The 22,031-nt window shown below is 46.9% G+C and overlaps 1 protein-coding gene across 1 annotated transcript in view; it reads right to left on the bottom strand.

Annotated features, from left to right (window-relative positions):
- Positions 1–22,031, bottom strand: part of IPO4 (importin 4) — a 205,142-nt gene that overhangs the window by 91,525 nt on the left and 91,586 nt on the right. Inside the window, exons 12-14 of the mRNA XM_088470020.1 lie at positions 19,660–19,769; positions 13,046–13,154; positions 1,173–1,302 (exon numbers count right to left, since the gene is read on the bottom strand). Of these exons, the coding sequence (XP_088326146.1) occupies positions 1,173–1,302; positions 13,046–13,154; positions 19,660–19,769 (349 nt within the window). The remainder of the gene's footprint in view (positions 1–1,172; positions 1,303–13,045; positions 13,155–19,659; positions 19,770–22,031) is intronic.

Consider the following 22,031-nt stretch of genomic DNA (forward strand, 5'->3'; position numbering starts at 1 on the left):
CAAAGTATATCTCTATATTACCAATGCTTGTAACATTGTCTGGTCAGAATATCCACAAACAAAACTTAGGGGTCAATCCAATTGGGTGTTTCTTGAAACTCGCACAATTCGAAGTGAAGCGCGCTTCCGGGAATTCTCTAATCCAATTAAAAATACTTATTCGAACTACTCGCAGCGGAGGGGTGCAAATTGAATGCCAAATGAGATTTGCAAGAAATGCATGAAATGTGTGGGCACCATCCTGGACCCCCCAAAATGGATCATTTCCCTAGCAGGACCGTATAGAAGACTGTTTGTGGGAATTAGGAAGTTACTGTATGTTTTCAAATTGTGTCAAATGGCTGATTGTGTGTTTTTTTTTAAATGCAAGAAAATTTAAAAAAAAACTAACTTTTTTTTGTTTAATCTCAAACGAATTAAACAAAAAATGCAAAAGAAAAGTAGGGAAAAAGAGTGATTTTGGGGTACTTTGAGGGTACCATGAAATTAAAAAAAAAACAAAAACAAAATGATACAATAATTTTTTAGTTGAAAAATAATTTTAATTAAATTTGGGGTGCCAAAACTAACGAAAAAGTTGATTTTGGGGTAATTTGAGGATTATTTTTTTTAACCCCCAGAAATGACATGTAATTATTGGACTAATTAAGCTAATTGGAAAGTTCCAAATTACTAATTAGTCATTAGGAGGGTGTCCAAGGGGTTCAGCACAGTATCCCGACCTTTTAACCTTAAAATAAAGATTTTCCATTCCATCTCACCCTCAGGGAGGTGCAAGTGGAAAGTTGCAAATTCAGTCTGACTGATTCAGTGCGAGTTGCTAATAGATTGCAAAATGAATTCGCTATGCGAATTCGAAGTGAAAATAGCAACTCGCACCTCGCCATTCGCACCTAATTGGATTGACCTTTACCTCTCTCTCCTGCACTCACTGGACACATTAAAAAAACTTTTGCTGTATATAGCAGTTTTCAAGGACAAATATGTGACATCTAGTTTCAGCAAAAGATACACACAATACTAGTAAAAAAATATGCCAATGATGGCAGTAATTAATTTAGTATCATGCTCTTTCACTGCTCATACACGTACGTACAGATTTATACAGCATCCCACTACTTTACTAAAGAGCAGTTTCCAAATCAGCTCGACGAGATAGCTTTAATTCTCACCAAGGTTCTCGACAAAGTTCTCAAGGGCGTAATAAGCCTTAGTGAGATGAGCAGTCTGAGACGGATCCACAGCAGACAAATAATCCAGGAGCAGCGGAAGTACAGAATCTGCATAGCCACTGATTTCTGGCTATTAGAGGGAAAGGGGCAAGAGACTCTAATAAAAATCAGTTACAGTAGTTAGAAGGATATATATGGTAGAGGAACACAAACTAGATAGAACAAATTTACCTGGACATGGCATTATCAAGTCAGTAAAGCTAAAACACTTAAGACATCCAATTATTTCCCCTGTACATACTATCTTAGTGGAATGTGAGATGAGATATGTCCACCACCATATTGGACTTTGCTGTGCAGCAGTGTATAAGCTGTCATTCTCTGTTATTAGCCATGTAAGACTAAAATATGACATCACACGTTCAGATCCACGCATTTGGACAAATCAGCAAACACAAATAGTGAAATTGCAAACAGAATCTTTTGTATAATGCAATTGTATAATACAATTTTTAAATAGTATTAAAAATCAGAGTTATGGAATAACATACCTTAGATAACTGCATTTCTTCGAGGTCCATAGGGTCCACAGACTCTACCTAGGGGATATGTAGTGGAACAACCCATTGCACCAAACAGCACTAGCCTTGTAGCTCCCAGCATGCATCAGTCCTCCTTCCTATATACCCCACCCCAGCCACAGGCATTCAGTTTGTTAACCAGCCTAACGGCAAGAGACGGAAAGTGGAGAAGGAAGTACATCGCACACAAGACACACTCCACATACGAAGAGGGAATCAGTGATACAAAAAAAGTAAAAGAACAGATCCCAACTGAGGCCAGGTGCATCAGAAAGGGTGCTCTGTGGACCCTATGGACCTTGAAGAAAAGGAGTTATCTTAGGCATGTTATACCATAACTCAGATTTTCTTCTTCAGGGTCCACAGAAACTACCTTGGGGACGTCCTAAAGCAGAGAGGAGAATCCGCCGCCCAAAGGAAGCATCCTGGGAGGCAAAAGTATCAAATGCATAGAATTTGATAAAAGTATTGATGGAAGACCAAGTATTGATGGAAGACCAAGCCTTGCACAGCTGTTCAGCCGAGGCGCCATGTCTAACCACCCACAATGGTCCCACAGACCGAGTAGAATGTGCTGTTACCTTGTTTGGGACAGGGAGACCAACCAGCCTGTGTAGTACGCAGCCAGCGAGCCAAAGTCTGTTTGTTTGCTGGCCAGCCTCATTTGTGAAACCCATATAACATAAAGAGCAAATCTGATTTCCTGATGGAACTGGTACGAGCCACGTAAATATGAAGGGCTCGAACCACATCCAAGGAAGGTCTGAAGACTGAAAGGCCGGAACTACAATCACCTCATTCATATGGAAACGGGAAACCACCTTTGGTAGGTAACCCACCTTCGTACGAAGGACAGCTCAATTTTGATGGAAAATCAAATATGGAGAGCGACATGACAGGGCTGCCAAGTCAGAAACTCTACGAGGCGATAGTGAGGAGAAAAAGTACCTTCGCTGTCAACCATCTAAAGTCCACCGTATTCAAAGGTGCAAAGGGAGCCGTCTGTAACGCCCTGAGAACAAAAGTCAAATCCCATGGAGCCACCGGAGGGACAAATGAAGATTGAAGCCGGAGAACCCCCTACAAGAATGTTCTAACATCCGGCAGAGGGGCAATTCTGTATTGGAACAAAACAAATCAAGCAGAAATCTGAACTCTCAAGGTAGCCAGGCGAAGACCTAAGTCTAATCCTGCCTGAAGAAAAGCAAGTATTCTTGCGACCATGAAAATCTTAGGGTCATATTTTCTGTGAGCACACCAAAGAAAAAATGAATGCCAAATTCTGTGATAGATGCGGGCGGAAGTAGGCTTCCTTGCCCTCAGTATCGTCTGAATCACTGATGCCGAAAAACCTTTGGCCTTGAGGACGGCAGACTCAAGGCCAAAGGCCGTCAAAGCCAGCCGAGGTAAATCCTGATATAGGCAGGGACCCTGCACCAGCAGATCCGGCTGTAGAGGCAGTGGAAGTGGACTGTCTATGGATAGACAAGTTAGGTCAGAGAACCAATGCCTTCTGAGCCAGGCAGGGGCTATTAGTATTATTCTGCCGCCTTCCTGCTTGGAGATTAGAGGAAACAGGTATGCCAACCTGGTCCCACCTCACCGCCAGAGCGTCCATGAAGGTAGTCCCTAATTCTGGACCCGTACCTGGGGACTTTGTGATTGTGATGTGACGCCATGAGGTCTATGTCTGGTACGCCCCACTTGTCCACCAGAAGTTGAAAGACATCCGTGTAAAACAAGAGATATCGTAAGAACTTAGCTTTGTTATCTCTGTTTCTACGAAGTCCATAGGGTCCACAGGGTTGACCTTGGGGTATAGGTTGGGAACCAAATCCGGGCACCACGCAGTTAAAGCTTTTAGCTCCCAGGATGCACTTGGGTCCACTCTCCTTATAACCCCACCCCCAGCCAGAGGCACCTCAGTTTGTAAGTAGCCAAAGGCCGGAGGAGGAGAGAAAAAGAGAGAGAAAACTGGAACATTCAATAACCATACTCAAAGAAATGGGAGACGGAAAACCGGTGACCAGCCACACAGCCCATTTGAAGCCAGGTGCGTCAGGGCGGGCGCCCTGTGGACCCTATGGACTTCGTAGAAACAGAGATAACAAAGGTAAGTTCTTACCATATCTCTTGTTTTCTACTTCAGGGTCCATAGGGGGTCCACAGGGTTGACCTTGGGGATGTCCCAAAGCAGTTCAACCAAGGGTGGGGACGCTCCTGTGCTGAGAGGAGAATCCGTCGCCAAAAAGGAAGCATCCTGAGAGGCAAAGGAAACCAATGCCTAGAACCTTAAAAAAAAAGGTGTGGACACAAGACCACGTGGCCACCTAGTAAGGCAACACAGCCAAGGCGCCACAGCGAGCCGCCCACTAGGGTTACATGGCCCGAGAAAAAACAAGCATCAACAACAGAAAGGCCTACTCAAGGGAGGCCCCTGAAGAAGACATACGAGGGCATCCAGCCAACATCAGGCTATAGGCCGGCCATCCTTTCCTGTTAAAACCAGAAATCTCAGACCACCAATAAGGAGTCCGATTTCCGTAAGGAACTTGAATGGATCACATAAATCCACAGAGGCCGGACTACAATCAATGAGGCCACACCAGTCGAGAGGACTGGGGACTGAATGGCCGTACCATAAGTTCCAGAATAATATGGAACCTAAAAATCACTAAGAACAAACACAGGGTTAGAGCAACTCACACCCTGACATGATGCCCTCCAGAAGAGGGAGCCACCTGAGAACGCTCCCAATTCCGACACTCTGAGAGAAAGAGAGAGTGCCAAAGCAATAGACCACGTAATGGCTATCACAACCAGCGGTTCCATAGACTGTCCCCGGAGGGAACGAAGAATCACTACTAACTCCCAAGGAGTCCCTAGGGAGGACAAATGGAGGCATAATCCAGAAAACACTCCAAAGGATGAACTGGATACCAGAGCGGAGCAATGCCATATCTTAATCATACTGACAGTGTAGAGATCCGCACTGACAGGAAGCCAGGCCGAGGGAGCAACCCAAGCCAGCCGGAAGGAATGCCAGAATATCAGGAAATCCTGGACACTGGAGGATTGTATCGACAGGTACAATACCCTAAAAATTATGGCTGCCACAGTTTGTGGTAGGTCCCAGCAAAAGCTGATCCATGTGCTCTAAACATTCCAACGATGACAAAGCCAGGGAAGCCGTAAGACCACTATAGGGACGCAGTCAAAGACAAACGACCCAGGTCCAAGGCAAAACCAAGGACCATGAGATAACAGGTCCGGGCAGTGAAGCATCAGGAATGGAGTATCGATGAAGAGACTCCGAAAATCCAAGTACCCCTGACATCTGGGGCAATGAGGAGCCACCAGCAGGAAAGCATCTCCGTCACAATTGAAACACTTCCCTCGAGGAAGAAGGGAGACCGGAGAACACAGGTACTCAAATTGGAAGGACCACTTCACCGACAAAGAGTCACTGAAGGTTGCTTCAGAATCCCCAGAGTTGGAGTGTAACACCATAGTGTGATAAAGTCAGAAGGCCAGGAGGGTCACCTCAGGGGGTCCCCCCTGCTCACCAGGAGATGAAACCTCTCTTGGGGAAGAGACCTGAGGACTTGAAATGAACGCTGCCGAGATGGTCGGGAGGAGACCCTCGGACTATGTCCGAATGTGTGACATACCTGTCATTGCCACCCAACGAACAGTGTTGCTAAAAATGGAAGCCACTGCCCTGACCCTGTTGGACTGAACTTTTTCAGGTTCACCGGGAAACAAGAGTTATGCCACAGTGAAGGCCCAAGACAGGTTAAAGTTCCAACAAGTTAATTGACAGGGTGGAATCGACAGACGTCCAACTGCACTGAAATGGATGCGAACCAGACACTGTCCTTAGCAAAGAATACCCTGGACGAGATGACCATAGCCACCCGGAAAGGGACCGACTTGCCTCCGGAGAGAGCATCATCGTTTGAACAGTGATCCAACAGAAAAAACTTGTTCCATCTGGAGATAAGCCAATTATGGAAAGGCCTGGAATGGTACTGAGCCCATTCCACCCTTCCAAAGGCAGACACTGAATAGTGGACCATGCATCCCAGAGTGTAAAGACATATGTCGACTGCGTAGACATCCATGTACTCCTAATGGAAGAGTGGAGATGCCGTCTTACGCCAGAAGAATTCTCAGATTCTGAGAATCTAGCAGGGCTCATAGGTGAAGAATACCCAGAGAGAGATGCAGGGAGGACTTTTTCCCCGTTGATTAAACGTCTGCACCCTGAAGAAGCCACGGTCATCCTGACCTGGCTGTAAAGTACCCCGGCGATCCTGCTAAGAGCAAGAGGCCGTCCAGGTACAGGAGCATTGGGATATACTGAACAGGAGAACTGTCAGAAAATCCAAAACGCTGGTAAACCCCAGTGGGGCTGAGGACAGTCCCAACAGGCAGAGCCCGAAAAATTGTAAGTGCTGTGATACAGCAAACCTCAGTCCATGCTGAGGCAAGGTCTCTGTAGGTACCCGTAAGCACGCGTCCTGTGTATTTAGTGATACCATAAAGTCCCCAGGTTCCAAACATAGTATGATGGAGCCTAGGGATTGCCTCCTGAGCCCAGGTAGCCTTAGGAACTGGTTCTGGTTCAGGGAAGTGAGACAGAGAATAGGCCAAAGAGGACCCTTCAGCCACCGCACCAGAAAGAAAGCAGAACAACCAGTCCCTCGCTGAAAAAGTGGGGATGGCCTAATGAGCTCCGCTTACCGCAACAACTGTATAGCTTTCTGAATATGTAAGGCCCTGTTCGGGCCTGGAAAGAGTCCGCCTGAGCAAAAAGAGGGCGTACCCTCCTACCCACGTAGCCGCGGCAACTTGACTCTAGTACCGGGCGAACTGAGAAAATCGCCATCTTCCAGTGGTAGGCCTGTCTCGTCAGGCTGAAGAGATATCCGTAGGTTCAGAAGCAGGATCGGCTGGCAGTCCAGGCCTGCTTGGTACTGGATATGTCGTAGAGGCCGACAGCCTATGAAGAAACAGACCTTTAGGCTGACCCAGAGGACAAAAAGACTTAACTTAGTCTGAGGCCTTGTAGTGGGCATAGCTGAAGGCGGTAAACTTGTCGTTAGTAATACTGTCAAAGTTAGTACAATCCTGTCAAGGTCAGGACCAAACAAGATCTACCCTATAGATGGTATCTGCACCTCTGCATTCCCAGAGCGCAGCCATAGGGTATTACGGAGGATACAGTCGCAGCCGGCTCTGAAAGCTAGGAGACTGAAATCCAATATAGGCATTTCCACCTATGACAACTGCATATATTATGTGAGCGACCAAATACATTTGAACCCCAGACGGGTTGGAGGGGAAAAAACATTACAAATGCATCAGCTCAGTATGCAATAGTATTAACCAACCATGCTATAACCATGGTAGGAAGGGTAACAAGCCCTGAAAGCGAGTATACTGACTTCAGGCAGAGTTACCCCCTAACGGATCCGAAGAATCCGACCACGCAGGAATGGGAGGCGTCAACGTCTGAAATCAGACGAGTAACACGCCCATCCACCCCAGGAGGGACTCGTGAGGACCCTCAGGGAATTTGGGACAGGAGGCCAAACACTGTTGCAATACCTCGTATCTGGCAACAGCCAGAGTCCCGCCATGCGATCCACCCGCTAGTCAGTAACAGGGAACCCGAAGGCACGTAAGACTGAGGGTGTATGATACAAGTGCAGGTCAACATTCACTCTAACCAGAATGGACCTGCTACCAGCCCCAAAGCAGGGATAATAATACCTGAAATAGGCTCCCCCCCTGTAAGTGGGAAAGAGCCCAAAACATTATCCAGTTCACGCCCAGCCAACTGGGAAGTAACCACAGGGCGTCAACCACGCCACTTTGCGTTTCATAGAAAACGACATCCACCCAGGGTGGCTGTGGGAATCCCTGCAAGGGGAATGACAGACTATGGTGGCACCAGGGGGAATTCATATACTGCGAAAAAACCCTGCAGGGAGCGGTAGTCTGTGTCACAGGGGAAGAGTGCAAGAAACTGCGAGATACCCTGAGATGAAAAGGGCAGTATGGTGAAGTAACCCACAGGTGAGGTACAACAATGGGGCCCACCCGGCGATCCGCAATTGAGAAGATCCCGAGAAAACAAACCGCCCAAGGGGGTCGTGAAAGGGGCCGGCACCAGATGACGCCACACACAGAACCCTTTATGAAACAAATCCTCCGCACTAACACCTGCAGCACTTGACTTGCAGGATAGCAAAAATGGGTGCCGTATAACGCTCTATCTCCTGGTCAAACATATCTGACCAATCTTGGCGGAAATATCAAGCAGTGCTATACTGGTCCTGACTGATGCTAAAATTAGCCGCAGGGACCCATTTTCAGCGTATGCAACACACAGTTCCAACGAAAATGTGGCAACGTGCAGCACGCAACAGTATGTGACAAACCTCAAAAATATCAACGAGTATATAAATGTGAGGTCTCAGAACCACCCTAAGTACAGCTGTATTAGGGCAGATAAAGAAAAGGGATAGATATACACTGACAGGTGAGAGAATGAAATACAGACAGTCAGCACTAGCATAAGTCACATACCATGCAGATATATACATATATACATAAACATGTCATATAATATACTGCACTATTACACTGCATTCAACTTACCCAGATTCAGTGTCTGGGAAGGCTACAGCGCTGTGTACACTGACCTGATGGTGAGGTACGCAGGGGGACTGGACTCACTGCCATCTCCGGAGCTCTGCTGCTGCACCACAAGAAAATGGCCGCTGGAGACCTCAGAAGAAGCGTGGCCCGCGGAGGAAGCAGCTCAGTGACGCCAGACTATACATACTGAAGGGCGCGCTGAGCTGAGGGGAGGAGCCGCTGTAACAGGGAAAGCTTCCTCCCCTGGCCGGCTATTAACCTCCCGGGACGCCGGCTCCCAGCGCCGATCAGTAAGTCCCTGGTGGTCTAGTGGACACACGGGGTATGGGGGGCCCGCCGCCACTGCCGGCGCCTCCGGTCTGTCCCCAGAGACCGGAGGCACAGGACTGCATATTAAATGCGCGGATCACCGCAAGCGGTGATCCGCGACCTTACCTGCTCCCCGTAGATCCGGCAGCAGTCCTGGGTGCCCGCAGAGTCCGGCTAGTACAGAATCTGGGGTCCCGCTGAGATCCCCAGATCTGTACTGGCGTCTCAGCGCCGGCGGGGTGACGGAGCAGCAGCTTAGACGTCCTATGGACAGTCCGACGCTGCCGCTCTGAAAGTCCAAAGTAAAAATAAAAAACTCTGTACTTAGAAAAAAATATATAGCTTAGGGGCTGTTAATCAGCTCCCCACTGCACTAAACGGTGACCCGACTCCGGCCGGGCACCAACTTAAACTGAGGTGCCTCTGGCTGGGGGTGGGGTTATAGGGAGAGTGGACCCAAGTGCATCCTGGGAGCTAAAAGCTTTAACTGCGTGGTGCCCGGATTTGGTTCCCAACCTATACCCCAAGGTCAACCCTGTGGACCCCCTATGAACCCTGAAGTTGAAAGTGCCAATTCTCCGGCATGTATGTCCTGGCGACTTAGAAAGTCTGCTTCCCAGTTGAGAACACCTGGGATGAATATTGCCGAGATTGCCGGAAGATGGCATTCTTCCCACAGCAGAATTGCCGCCACTTCCTTCATGGCTGCCAGACTTTATGTGCTTCCCTGATGGTTGAGGTAGGCCACTGCTGCAGGGTTGTCGGACTGAATCTGGACAGGCCTGCCTTGTAGGAGGTCCTGCGCCAGTATGAGCGCTCTGTGCACTGCACAAAGCTCCAAGATATTTATTGGTAGGAGACTTTCCTGAACTGTCCACCTTCCCTGAAAGGTGTGATGGCCTGTCACTGCTCCCCATCCTCGCATCTGGGGTGAGAAGTACCCAATCCGGGACCCATAACAGATGATCCTTGTTTAAATGAGTCGTCTGCAGCCACCAAGCGAGGGAGAGCCGAACTTCTGGCGAGATGCGGATCATCTGAGACTTGATCAGCTGATACTGACCATCCCAATGAGCCAGACTCCAATTCTGTAGGGACCTGGAGTGGAACTGGGCATAAGCTACCATATCGAATGTGGATACCATGGAGCCCAGTACCTGCATCGCCAAGTGTACCGACACTCTTTACTTGCAGAGAAGACTGTGCACACGAGACTGTAGTGCCATAATCTTGTCTTCTGGTACAAGAATCCTCTGTGCCAGAGAGTCCAGCAGTGCCCCCAAGTGCACCATCTGCTGGGTTGGAGAAAGAGGACTTTTTCCAATTTATTATCCAGCCGTGCTCTTGTAAACAGACAACGGTCATCTGGAGATGACATTGAAACATCTGCTGAGATTGTGCTAATATCAGGAAGTCGTCCAAATATGGCAGTATCCTGACTCCTTGTTGTCTGAGATGAGCCGTCATGACTGCCATTATCTTGGTAAATACCCGAGGAGCTGTGGCCAGCCCGAAGGGTAGAGCCTGAAATTTGAATGTTGCTGATCTACCGCTAATCTCAAAAATCTTTGGTGGGATCGAGCAATCAGCACATGCAGAAATGCATCCTGTATGTCCAGGGAGACCATGAAAATCCCAGGCTCCATCACCAGCATAATTGACCGTAGGGTTTCCATACGGAATTTTGTCACATGGATGAACCTGTTGAGAGACTTCAGATTCAGGATAGGGAGATGTGACCCATTTGTTTTTTTTAATCAAAACTACATTTGAATAATAACCCTTTCCCTGTTGCGTCACGGGGACAGGGACTATAGACTCCTGACTTCAGGAAGGCCCCAATAGACTACCGGTAGGCCGAACCCCTGATCGGGTCTAAAGGAAGGTTTGTATCCACAAACCTCTGAGGGGGATGCCTCAGGAACGTGATGGCATAATCCTGAGAAACCAGCTCTCGAACCCAGGCATCCGTAGTTGTCTGATACCAGGCCTGGGAGAACTGTAAGAGTCAGCCTCCAACCCTGAGACACCCAGGAGGAGGCCCACCCCATCAGACAATAGACTTACTATCTGGCTTGGAGGCCAGATGTTTGCCTGACCAAGATTTCTTTGGCTGACGTGTCCTGCGGGCAGCATAACTGTCTAGAGGAGGACTGACCCTTTGCCCTACTCTCTGGGCAAAAGGACCAAATTGCCGACTACCTAAATTTAGGGGTAGTCGCGGCTGGCAATTCAGCCGACTTCGATGTTGCCAGAGAAGTCATTATGTCACCCAGCTCCAGTCCAAAAAAGTACATTCCCCGCAAAAGGCAAAGATTCAAGAGCCTTCTTGGATCCTGCATCCACCTTCCAGGTTTTTAGCCAAAGGGATCTTTGGGCTGCAACCGAAGTTGCCGAGACCCTAGAAGCCAACATACCTGCGTCAATGACAGCTTCCCTCATATACACAGCAGCTTTTCACATCTGATAGAGAAAAGACTGCTGTTCTCTGGTAGCATCAGGTATAGTACCCTCCAGAGCTGTCGTCCATTCTTCCATAGCTTTCGCTACCCAGGCTACAGCCATAGCTGGTCTGGTAATAGCTCCAGATAATTAAAACATTGATTTCAAATGATTATCAAGTTTTTTTATCTGTAACCTGATTTAAGAGGATTCTGCAGGAATGGATAACGTAGCGCTCCTAATCAGCCTTGTGACATAAGCATCTATCGTTGGGGGAACTTCCCATTTGTTACACTCACCAAGTGCAAATGGGTATCAAGAGGTTATATTCCCTGTAGCATGAAAATGCTTCCCAGGAGTACTCCATGCCTCAGACATGAGATTCATCAGTTGCTCAGACTGAGGAAAATAATCTTTAGCCACGTTCTGACGCCTAAAGACCGAAGCCTTGGCTGTCAGTGGAGCCTCTTCTTCCTCTATACTGAGGACAGATCTAACCGCTCTCACCAGAGAGGGGACATCCACAAGAGACTGATGGTCTTCTTCTACTAAGTAAGACCCACAACTCTGAGTATCAGAGTCTGTAAAGGAGTCCAGGTCATCTTGAGGCATCTTTGCTGCCACTTGTCTATCTGGCTGCTGAGGAGCTATAGACGGTGGCATACACTGACACACAATGCATAAATACGCACAATTGCTATTGCAAATGGTACTCTGAATCAACTGACCAGCACCGTAGGGGTATCGGTAGGATATAGAGTGCTATATACCAGACCCAAGGGAGAGGTATACAGGGAGTCAGACCAACCTCTGAGACCAACCGCTACAGCAGTACACACACAAATGCGATATGCTAGCTTCTCACCACGAGGTGGCCAAATATAGCAAAACCAGTCACTTGAACTCCGTACTGGAAGATGCGTCTGGATTGGGGGAGGAGCGCCTTATCTGCCCTAAGCTGCGATTTTGACGGCATGGGTGCGCTGGCCTCATAGTAGTAGACGCTAACTAGTGCGCTCTAGTGCGTCTACTACCCATCCCCAGCGACAGACGATAAGGACCCGACCGCCTTACTGAGGACACGTCACATGAGGCCTTCACCCGCAGCTGCACCCGATGAGTCTTCTACACCAGATGCTAGGACTGCCGCGCACTTACCTGTCATCTCCGTGCCAGACCTGCAGTCCGGACCTCAGCACAGGCACTAACTAAGCCACCCTGAGGCCCGCCGGGAACCTCAGGGCATATAGCGGTACTGGTGTTTCGGCCCCGGTGGAGGTAGTAGGAGTCGCAATACATGCATCTTTACCGGCGCCTGGTACTGCTAGACTTGGCAGTTTAAATAAAACGAGGTAAATCAGAAAATAAAAAAGCCTGGGACTGCCTAGGCAGTCCCGCTGTATAACAGGTGCGTCTGGATACTTGCCGCGTACCAAACAAAAAAAACAAATGCCTGTTGCTGGAGGCGGGGTATATAGGGAGGAGGAACGATGCATGCTGGGAGCTACAAGGCTAGTGCTGTTTGGTGCAATGGATCGTTCCACTACATATCCCCAAGGTAGGTTCTGTGGACCCTATGGACCCTGAAGAAGAAACATAACTTAAAGTTGCACTACCACTTAAGTGGCAGAACATTTCAGTTTGTCACTTTATAATGGCAATGGAAGCAGAATCATAAAAACGGACTTCTGATTTGACCTTTATCTCACAACACCAGTGTCACATAGCTTTGAGAGTAACATCAGACCCATGAAATACATGTGCATGGGGCTCCCTCTAGGGTTCCAGGGATAGTTTGGAGCAATTTATGTAGGATAATCTAGCATAAAGAGAGACAGAAGAAATTAGACAGAAAAATATATATTACTTTACCTGTAAAAATTCAGAGAACTGCCCCAAAGCAAAGAGTGCGGCATTCCTGACTACATGACTCTGATCTGTGATTGCCTGACAAACCAACTGCAGCATAGATTGGAGATGCCTGCCAAAGGATAGACAAATATATTTTGAAAGACAATGAAACTACTTTAAAATAAGGGCTAACTTAAAAAGCAAGAATTTTACACTAGATATCCTAATTTTACATTGGGAAAAAGCAACAGTGAAAAGTCAAGGGCCCTCATTCAGAGCCGTACGCTCTGAGCAGAGCGCACGCTCTGAATGAGGGCTGGGCTCCATTTTCATGGAGCGTCCTCCTGGACGCTCGTATAGCTGTGGGTCACCACCCACAGGCTATACGAGCGTGCATTGTGATGGCCGCGATGGTCGAGACCATCGCGACCATCGAAATTGCGAGCCGGAGCCTGCGATTGAGGTTTTCAACCGCAAGCTCCGGAGTGATTTTGGCTCTATCAGAGCCAAAATCACTCCCACTGACATCACTAGTGATGTCAGTGGGCCGGCTTCTGACGGGAGGCGTTCCCGTGGGAACGCCCCCGTCAGGGAGGCACGCCCCCGGCACGCCCACCAAAGGGGGCCTGCTGTCAATCAACATTGACAGCACGCCCCCTTTGATCGGACACAACGAGCGAAGGACTTTCCTTCGCTCGTCGCGTCTGGCGCATGCGCACGACGGAGCTCCCTCCGTCGTGCGCATGCTCAGTCCATAACATCGACCCACTTGCGAGCGGACAGCCGCTCGCGAGTGGGTCTGAATCAGGCCCAAGGTTAGCAAAAAAATTATGGTAATCCTGAACAATTTAACTTAACTTCATGTTTCCTGTATGTATTTTGCATTTAATTTTTATGGTAAACAGCCAGTGTAAGTGTAAAAGTCCCTAGTCACCCACTCTACTGCTTTTAAATGAATAGTAAATTGTTTAATAACGTATCTTTATATACATAAAATATTATGCTGACACAATTTAGGCACTCTTAAGGAGGATATCCACTACCCGACAGTGAAAAGACTGAACGATAACGATATCGTTCACTACACTGCAGGGTGCCCACACTGAACGATGTGTCGTTCAGTGCAGGTACAATCAATCATCTGCAAACATGCTAAACCTGACAATATCATCAGGTTGACCAGCATGTTTGAACGATGATAGATGTCTAAAAGACCTAATTTTCAAACGATTATCAAAAGATGTTGAAACGATTATCGAACAATTATCGAACGATTTTATCGTTATCGTTCAGCTTTATCGTGTAGTGGATACCCCCCTTTAGAAATAAATATGGTATCTTTATGTACATATAAGCATTATCCTGACACAACTAAGGCATTCCTAAAAATAATCCTCAATTGTTTCTCCCATTTATTTAGATACAACGTATGTATTATATATTACTGTACTGGGAATTGGACCCCCCCACTAAATCAGCCTCTAGTCATCCCAAAATGCACTAACATTCCCCTACATTTGCTCCAAAATCTCATCCCACGCCACTCAGACCTGCCACTTAAGGTGCCCACACACATAGCAATATTTTACCCGATCTGGCAGATTCCAACACATTGGAACAACAGATCGTGTAAAATATGCCAAAATCGTGAGGGAATAGTGAGTCCCACTCACGATCACGATGCGCGGCCCTGCAGGTCGCACATCGCATCTTCAGATCTACCGTGCTGTAGGGCAGATCTGACAATCTCAAGCCAGGATGCACTGGAGTAGCTAGGAGGCACGATAGATCGTGTGTCACATTGGCAGCCTTTTCATATCAAATCTTGTGCAGGACTGCAGAGGAGCAGTTCACGGGGAAATTGGCTGATCGGGAACACATCGCTATGTGTGTGGGCACCTTTACTCCAAAATACCCTGTTAACCAATTGAAGAAAATGGGATTTTTGTTAAAACCTTTTCTCAGATTCCAACTGAGGGACCTGGACCATGGATTACTTGCGGGGACCGTAGGAGCTGGCACTTTTTAGACTAGGATACCTTTTAGACCGTAGCTCAGCTGGGGACATGGAGGTATGCGCCCTTGAGGTCTGCAGAGGTTAAATGTTTGCTGGCCTCCATGCTGAAGATCAGTGACCTCAAGGATTCCATCAAGGATTCCATCTGGAACCGAATTACCCACAGACTGGGCTTGAAGGCCTTGAGGTAGTGGATCGGTTGAAATGGTCCGCTTAAGTAAAAGCCCTGGTTCACTGGTACAATCACACTGCCTGACAGAAGAGAAACAACTGCCTAGTTCAAAGCTGACCCAACTCACATTAGGGCAGATGTTTGAAGCTCTGGAAAGTGATAAAGTGCAGAGTGATAAAAGACCAGCCACTCAGCTCCCAACTGTCATTTTTCAAAAACAGCCTGTAACATGCCAGTAGGGAGCTGATTGGTTGGTCGTTTATCACTCTGCACTTTATCACTTTCCAGATCTTCATACATCTGCCCCATTGTCCCTTGGACGTGTGGTAGAGAAATATCTCCTGGGTGTGTCGATGACATAGGCCCATTGTGTGACCCCCAACACCCAGCAGTCCGTGGATGACCTCACCCACCTGTCTTTGAAGTGGGGCAGGTGACCTTAAACTTCTGTCCCCGACAGGCGGGAAGCCACCCTGTCAAGTGCTAGGTTTCTCAGACACCTTGGGCCCTGAGGGCCTACTTGACCTGGTGAATCTACCTTGCTGCTCCAAGCTCCGTCTAGGAAATGGCCTACCTTGGGAGGGCTGCCCTCTGGCTGCTGCCACGTCCTGAAAGGAAGGACGAAAATAACAAAATTAAGTACCTTTGTACTTCGGTGCAGACACAGGGAGGGAAATACTCTCCACTTGTGATGAACGCAATTACTTTCCATCTCCTGCCCAAATAAAATGCTGCCCACAAAGGGGAGCGTCTCAAGGGAATGCTTGGAGTTCGCCACCCAGGAACGCAACCACAGATCCCCCATCTGGCAGAGATAGCCATCGTTGAGACCCTAGAGGCTACCAGTGCCACATCCTGCGCCAACTCACAAACGTACTCTGCAGCACCTCAAATTTGTCCTGCTAAATTCAGCAGATCTTTCTTAGAAGGACCGATCTGAAGTCTTGCGAGTAGCTAGTTCAATCAAGCTTCCTGGCTCTAGCCACCCATGCCATAGCCAGCATAGGCCGAATGGACACTCCCATATCCATAAAAATAGGCCAGAGACACCCCTCCAGTTTTTCATGAGCCTTTAAGAGTGTATGTCTTGGCCAATTGTGCCACTGGAGCATCCAACCTTGGAGACTGCTCCCACTTCATCATGTGATCCACAAACAGCGGATAGAGACCTTGATTTTTTTATTCTGGGCTTTCTAAGTCGTCTCAGTTAAATCAGACAGAAGTAGCTGTTCTCTTTCCCTTATGCTTATAAGGCACAGCAGTCTCGTCTGAAAAATGCATGTCAAGGCAGTCCAAAGACTGATGGACTGCCGTAATGAGGTCCTCTCTGCCCTGACCAGAGGACGGTTCCAAACTATCCTGAAGAGGCAAGTCCTCAGGAAGCTCAGCCTCCTCTTCCTCCAACTACAAGGCCTCCAATGGGGGGAAGTTAGGACATTTTAAAGAGTCCCTATGACACGTTTCCTCAAGGAACCTCTTCAAGTATGAAGAGACCTTAGCAAAACCCAAATCCGAGCACTCCATGGACTGAACCCAAGCAGACTCCCTAACAGGTTCAAGGAGAGACCCCAAAACCCCTTGGAGGTTCTGCATCGAGACAGTGAACTTGTTCCTACCACTGGTGCACCACCAACTTAACCAGCACGGCCACAGGTTTGCCCAAAGCCTAAGCCCATGCTGGCTCTTTCATGACAGGTATTGTGCTCCCTGGAATTGGGACGCTACTGGACCCCGCATGACAGTCTTTGCATAGGCCCCCTGAGGCAATTTGACCCTACATTGGGCGCAAGTAAAACATGGTTACTGAAACCCCCTTAGACTTAGTGGACTTCGACTTGTCTGCCATAAGGAAGAATGTAAATAACCAGGAAGGTAGATGGATTGCAGATTACAAAGTTTACACAGTCAGCACCTCCCCTGGGATAGATCTCCCTGCCACCATATATAACTCACCCTTCAGGGAAAATTGACGGTGCAGCCCTTCCCCGAGTAGCCTGATACCACCCCTCATCCTGAGAAGAGGGACGCCACAGGGAGGCCAAGCGAAGATGGTGGCTGCTATAATCAGTGGTCGCGGAAACAGTTCTATCTTTTAAAAGGGTAACAGCTTCGACCACCAGTCCAGGTGGTCCCAGGAAGAAAGACCTGGGCAAGAGAAGCCAGCGGTCCGGCTGCAGTACTGAAACTTCAGAGACGCCGAATCTCCCGATGTGTGCTGCTGGGGGCGCAGCAGCCTAAGAAACAAATAAAAACAAAAGGTACACTAGAAGTACAGGCTGCAGCGCAACCCCAGCCAAACAGCCCAGCTTCCATGGACAATTAAAACACACTGACAACTAAGGGTAGGAACTACTGTCTTAAAGGTATAATAGTCTAATATGTTCCAGCTCCTACTTTCCCTTTGAGCAACTAATGGTCCAGTGTCCCCCAGACTGGCTGAAAGAGAAATAGGACTAGAACACACCTGAATCCTCCAGAACTTGTCAGCACGCACCAACAACTCTCCACAAGTGCAGGTATTCTCCAAACATTCCAAACCACAAACAGGTCAGGGTAGACAAAGGGGGAGGGGGCACTGGAAGAGCTAAATGGTAAACACCTGCTCTGTCTGTTCAGCTTGAAAATCAACAGTGCATATGGTTGCCTCTTTATGTTGCTATACTTTGCAGAGCAGCATGAAGCTGATATACCTCCTGAATGTCCTGACAGTTAAGTTTTTTGCCCCCAAAAAAGGCGATATTTTCACCAAAAAAAGGCGATATTTTCACCAAAAAAAGGCGAAAACGGCAACAGGCGAAAAAAAACTTGAGAAAAGTTTTCTCCATTCCAGACCAGGATAAAAAAAATGCAAAATCCCTATTTTTGGCTAAGAATGTGGGGATTTCTTTCAGAACCTTTAGACACCCCCCCCCCAATGATAAATTACTGGGGGAAAAAAATCGTAAGTGCGTACTTTAGCAAAAAATGACTGCGCAAATTTTGGGCAACAAAAAAAAAAAAAAACTTTGAAAAAAGATAAAAAGTTATTTTTTTTCCAGGAAATTACTGTTCCACGTAAATTGGGGGTACGTTAAAATGGGTGCAAGTATATATTAGTGTCATAAAAACGCATTTATAAAAAAAAAAAAAACGCTTGCTGCGACCACGTGCGATGCTTAAAACACTTGACGCATCCAAACCATTTTCAACTTTTTTTTTTCCGCCCAAAATTTGTGTGGTCGTTTACGCAACTTCCGAATTTTTTTTACTGTAATTTATCATTAGGGGGGGTTTGAGTTCGGGGGGGGGGGGGGGTTGTCCAAAGAGTTGTTGCTCCCAGCCAATCGGTGACAAGGAAGGGTAACAACAAGTAACAGTGCACACCTACTCTAAGAAGGTAACAAAAACATCAGAGAGCATTTAGACAATTAAATGCAGCACCCTTTTCCATATTGTAAGCCAATGAGGCAGGGATTATGTCTAAATCCCGGGAGAAAATCTTTTACATTTATGCACACAGTTTTTAAGTGACCTTACTGGTACTATTACTTTACACTGAACAAGAAATATTTGCTGTAATTTTTTCAGTAACAAACATTTTCCCTTTTACTTGTGAGAGCTGACTTATGCTGGGCATACACGGCCAGACAAAATGCCTGTCAGACCGACAGACATTTTATCTGGCCGGCTGCCAGCCGCAGATGTCGCAGGCATACACTGTGAGACTTCTCTCACAGTGTATTCAGCAGACATCCGCGCTCCGCCCCCGGGGAGGAGACATTTCCCTGTTCCTTCCGTAGGAAGGAACACAGGAAATGTCTGTCTGTCGGCCGCGGCTGGGCATACACTGCCCAATGCGGCCGACAGTTTACCGGGAAATATCGCATCGGACAGGCATGCTGGACAATCCGGCATGCCCGACCAAGCAATATTTAACCCTCGGACGCCCCCCCACATGCTACAATTATCGGGGCGATCCGACCATATCAGGCGGATCACCCCGATAATTGTAGCGTGTATGGCCAGCATTAGGTATTCTCAGACCAAGAAGCTTTCCCTGCTGTAGGTACATGAAGTAATAAAGTAAGCAGAAAGTGAGAAACTGCATTCCATTAAATGCTGCACTGTAGTGATTGTGCAGTCAGGAACAAATATAACCTTTCCTGGATGTACCTCCACTTGTATATGACCATCATATATAGCTGCCATAAGGAAGTAGTGCTTGAGGATATAACGCAGTCACACCCACTGGGACAGCTAATTTAAAACAATGGAGAGCAAATAATTAACAGAGTGGCAAAGAGTGGTATGGGCTGTTTTATCATTTTCAATGAACATTGAAATTGTCGAGCGTTTCTTGTCCCCTTTGCATATAAACATTGGAAAACATCCACAAAAACATCAGTATGATTCATCACGGATAAGACAAAACAACACTTGTTCATTACTATTGCCGATTATACATACTTGTTCCGGATGTGGTCTGCACAGCCCTCACTGAGAACAGCAAGACACATAAGGCCAGCTTTCCTCTGATAAGGATTCGTACTAAGGAGACATGGCTCCATGAGTGGAGACTTGAAAAGAAAAGATATAGATGAAAAACACATAAGGAAATATACAAAAAGATATTCAGATACAAATGGGGGACAGTGTATAAAATACACAGATAAACACATGAAAACCCCTGGCTTTTTCTCTGTGCGTTTCTCAGATTCCATCTGGGGGACACTGCTCACCTTCAAGGGCTGCTAGAAGGATCCAAAGGAGCTGGCACTAATTAGACTACTTTAACTTTAAGACAGAAGCTCTTTCCCTCTGCAACCCCTGCTAATCAGCACAACTTCAAAAGTAGCCCTAAACCAAAGGTAAACATAGTGTAATTTGCAAATCAGCATGAACTAACAAAAAAAACAAAAACAAAGCAGAGTGTAAAGATGGCAGTGTCCCCCAGATGGAACCAGTCAAAGGGATTTAACAGTAAGTATAAAAATCCCATTTTCTTTTGTATCCAATCTGGGGGACACTGTTCATCATAGGACGTTCAAAGGCAGCCCCAATGGGGGAGGGTACACTCTGACAACCTGAATGCAGAACTTTCCGTCCAAAACTGGCATCTCTGCACAAACACCTGAAACCGGCAAAATGTGGTAAATGTGTGGAGAGAGGATCAGGTGGCAGTCTGACACAAATTCCCTGCAGAGGCCCCATGCCGTGCAGCGGAAGAAGCACACACAGCCCTGGTAGCGTATGCGGACACCTATTCTGGTGTCATATTCAGACCAAAAGAGCCAAACTCCACTGGTCTCCAGGGAATGTAGAAGGCTGTAACAAGAAGAACAATTTCATGGTTGATGTGGAAAGCCTAAATAACTTTTGCCAGGAACGACGGAACTGTATGCAAAACCATAGGATTCTCAAGTGGAGCTCCAGAACATTGATGGGAAGGATGGACTTTTTCGGTGACCAAAGTCCCTGCAGGCAAAGGTGTAAGATCGGGCCGAAAAAACCCATCTGGCTTTTGGACCAGGAAGAGTTTTGAATAAAACGCACAGATTTATTGGTACAATCTTCCCGTCTGAGAGAATGGCCTAAAGCAACCATTCTCATTTCTTCAAATTGCAGGTATTTTGAGATCTAACTGCATTGTATAGATTGATGGTCCTCTCCTCTGCCCCTCCCCCCTCCTTGTAAAAGGTATAATACTAATAGAATCTCATACATTAGAGCAGGGGTTACCAAACTTTTTGAATGACAGCGCCTTAAAGTATCAGCATTTTTTTATGACACCCGTAGGCCAAAAGTTTCTGATTGAGAAATACTGCAAAAAATTATTAAATTAAGTAAATCGTGCTTACCGGTCATCCATAGGTTGAGTTATGTGGTGGTGGACAGGGCTGCAATTGTGTTTGCCCACATATTTTTTGATTGACAGCTACCAGCCCTAGTTTTGCCTATCACATTAACAATAAATAATTTGGTTTTGTCCTGGACTCGCATCCTGTGGCACCCCAGGGTGCCAATGCACCTACTTTGGGAACCACTGCAATATAGTATTTGTAAAAATAGCATGTAGGAAAAAATTATTTAACAACATGCATAGCCTATTCTGATGAAGCCTCACCAGGTGAAACGCGTTATAAGGACTAAACTACAACGAACAGCAGAAAGAAGCCTGAACTCCACCTTATTTCAGACCATCAACACTGGGAATATATCACTGGGAGAGGAGAAAGACTGGAGGAAGTGAGGACACATCCCAAAGCAGCAAAAAGGACAAAAACCACCAAGAGTTTACTGGTAAACACTGAGTGGGAAGCCGCTCACATTTGATTACTCTGTTCTATCATAAGCACTCTGAAACTATCAAACACGTTTGCTATATACAAGACTGCATTCAAGTCAGAGAGACTATTGCTATCTTTACTCTGTTATACATATAATACTGTGTTTTTATACAGAAAGTTAAAAAAACAGTGTATGCTAAATAGGATGGAAAGCCTCAGCCATTCAGCAAGTTGGAGCACATCTATATACCAAATCAGCTATGCATGTTTGTTAAACTATGTTTTTCCTACATAAGATGTTGTCTGTATGACATTATTGCATGTTATAAGTAATGCACATTTTTTGTAATAGATTCTTTGAGGGCGATTCAATCGTTTTTTAAGCCTTGATAATAAATGAGCGCCCAGTTTTGCTATTCAATTGTTCTGGGCGCTCATTAATTATCGCCCTCTTTGCCCCCTATGAAACCAGGTTTAGCCGTGTAAAACTGCTAAACCCATCTAAAATTCTGGTTAGGGGGTGCTAACTGCGGTTAGAGCGCCCTAACCAGG

The sequence above is a fragment of the Taudactylus pleione genome, unplaced genomic scaffold (genome assembly GCF_031769625.1).
Source record: "Taudactylus pleione unplaced genomic scaffold, aTauple2 ptg000095l, whole genome shotgun sequence".
In the NCBI taxonomy this organism is placed as follows: domain Eukaryota; kingdom Metazoa; phylum Chordata; class Amphibia; order Anura; family Myobatrachidae; genus Taudactylus; species Taudactylus pleione.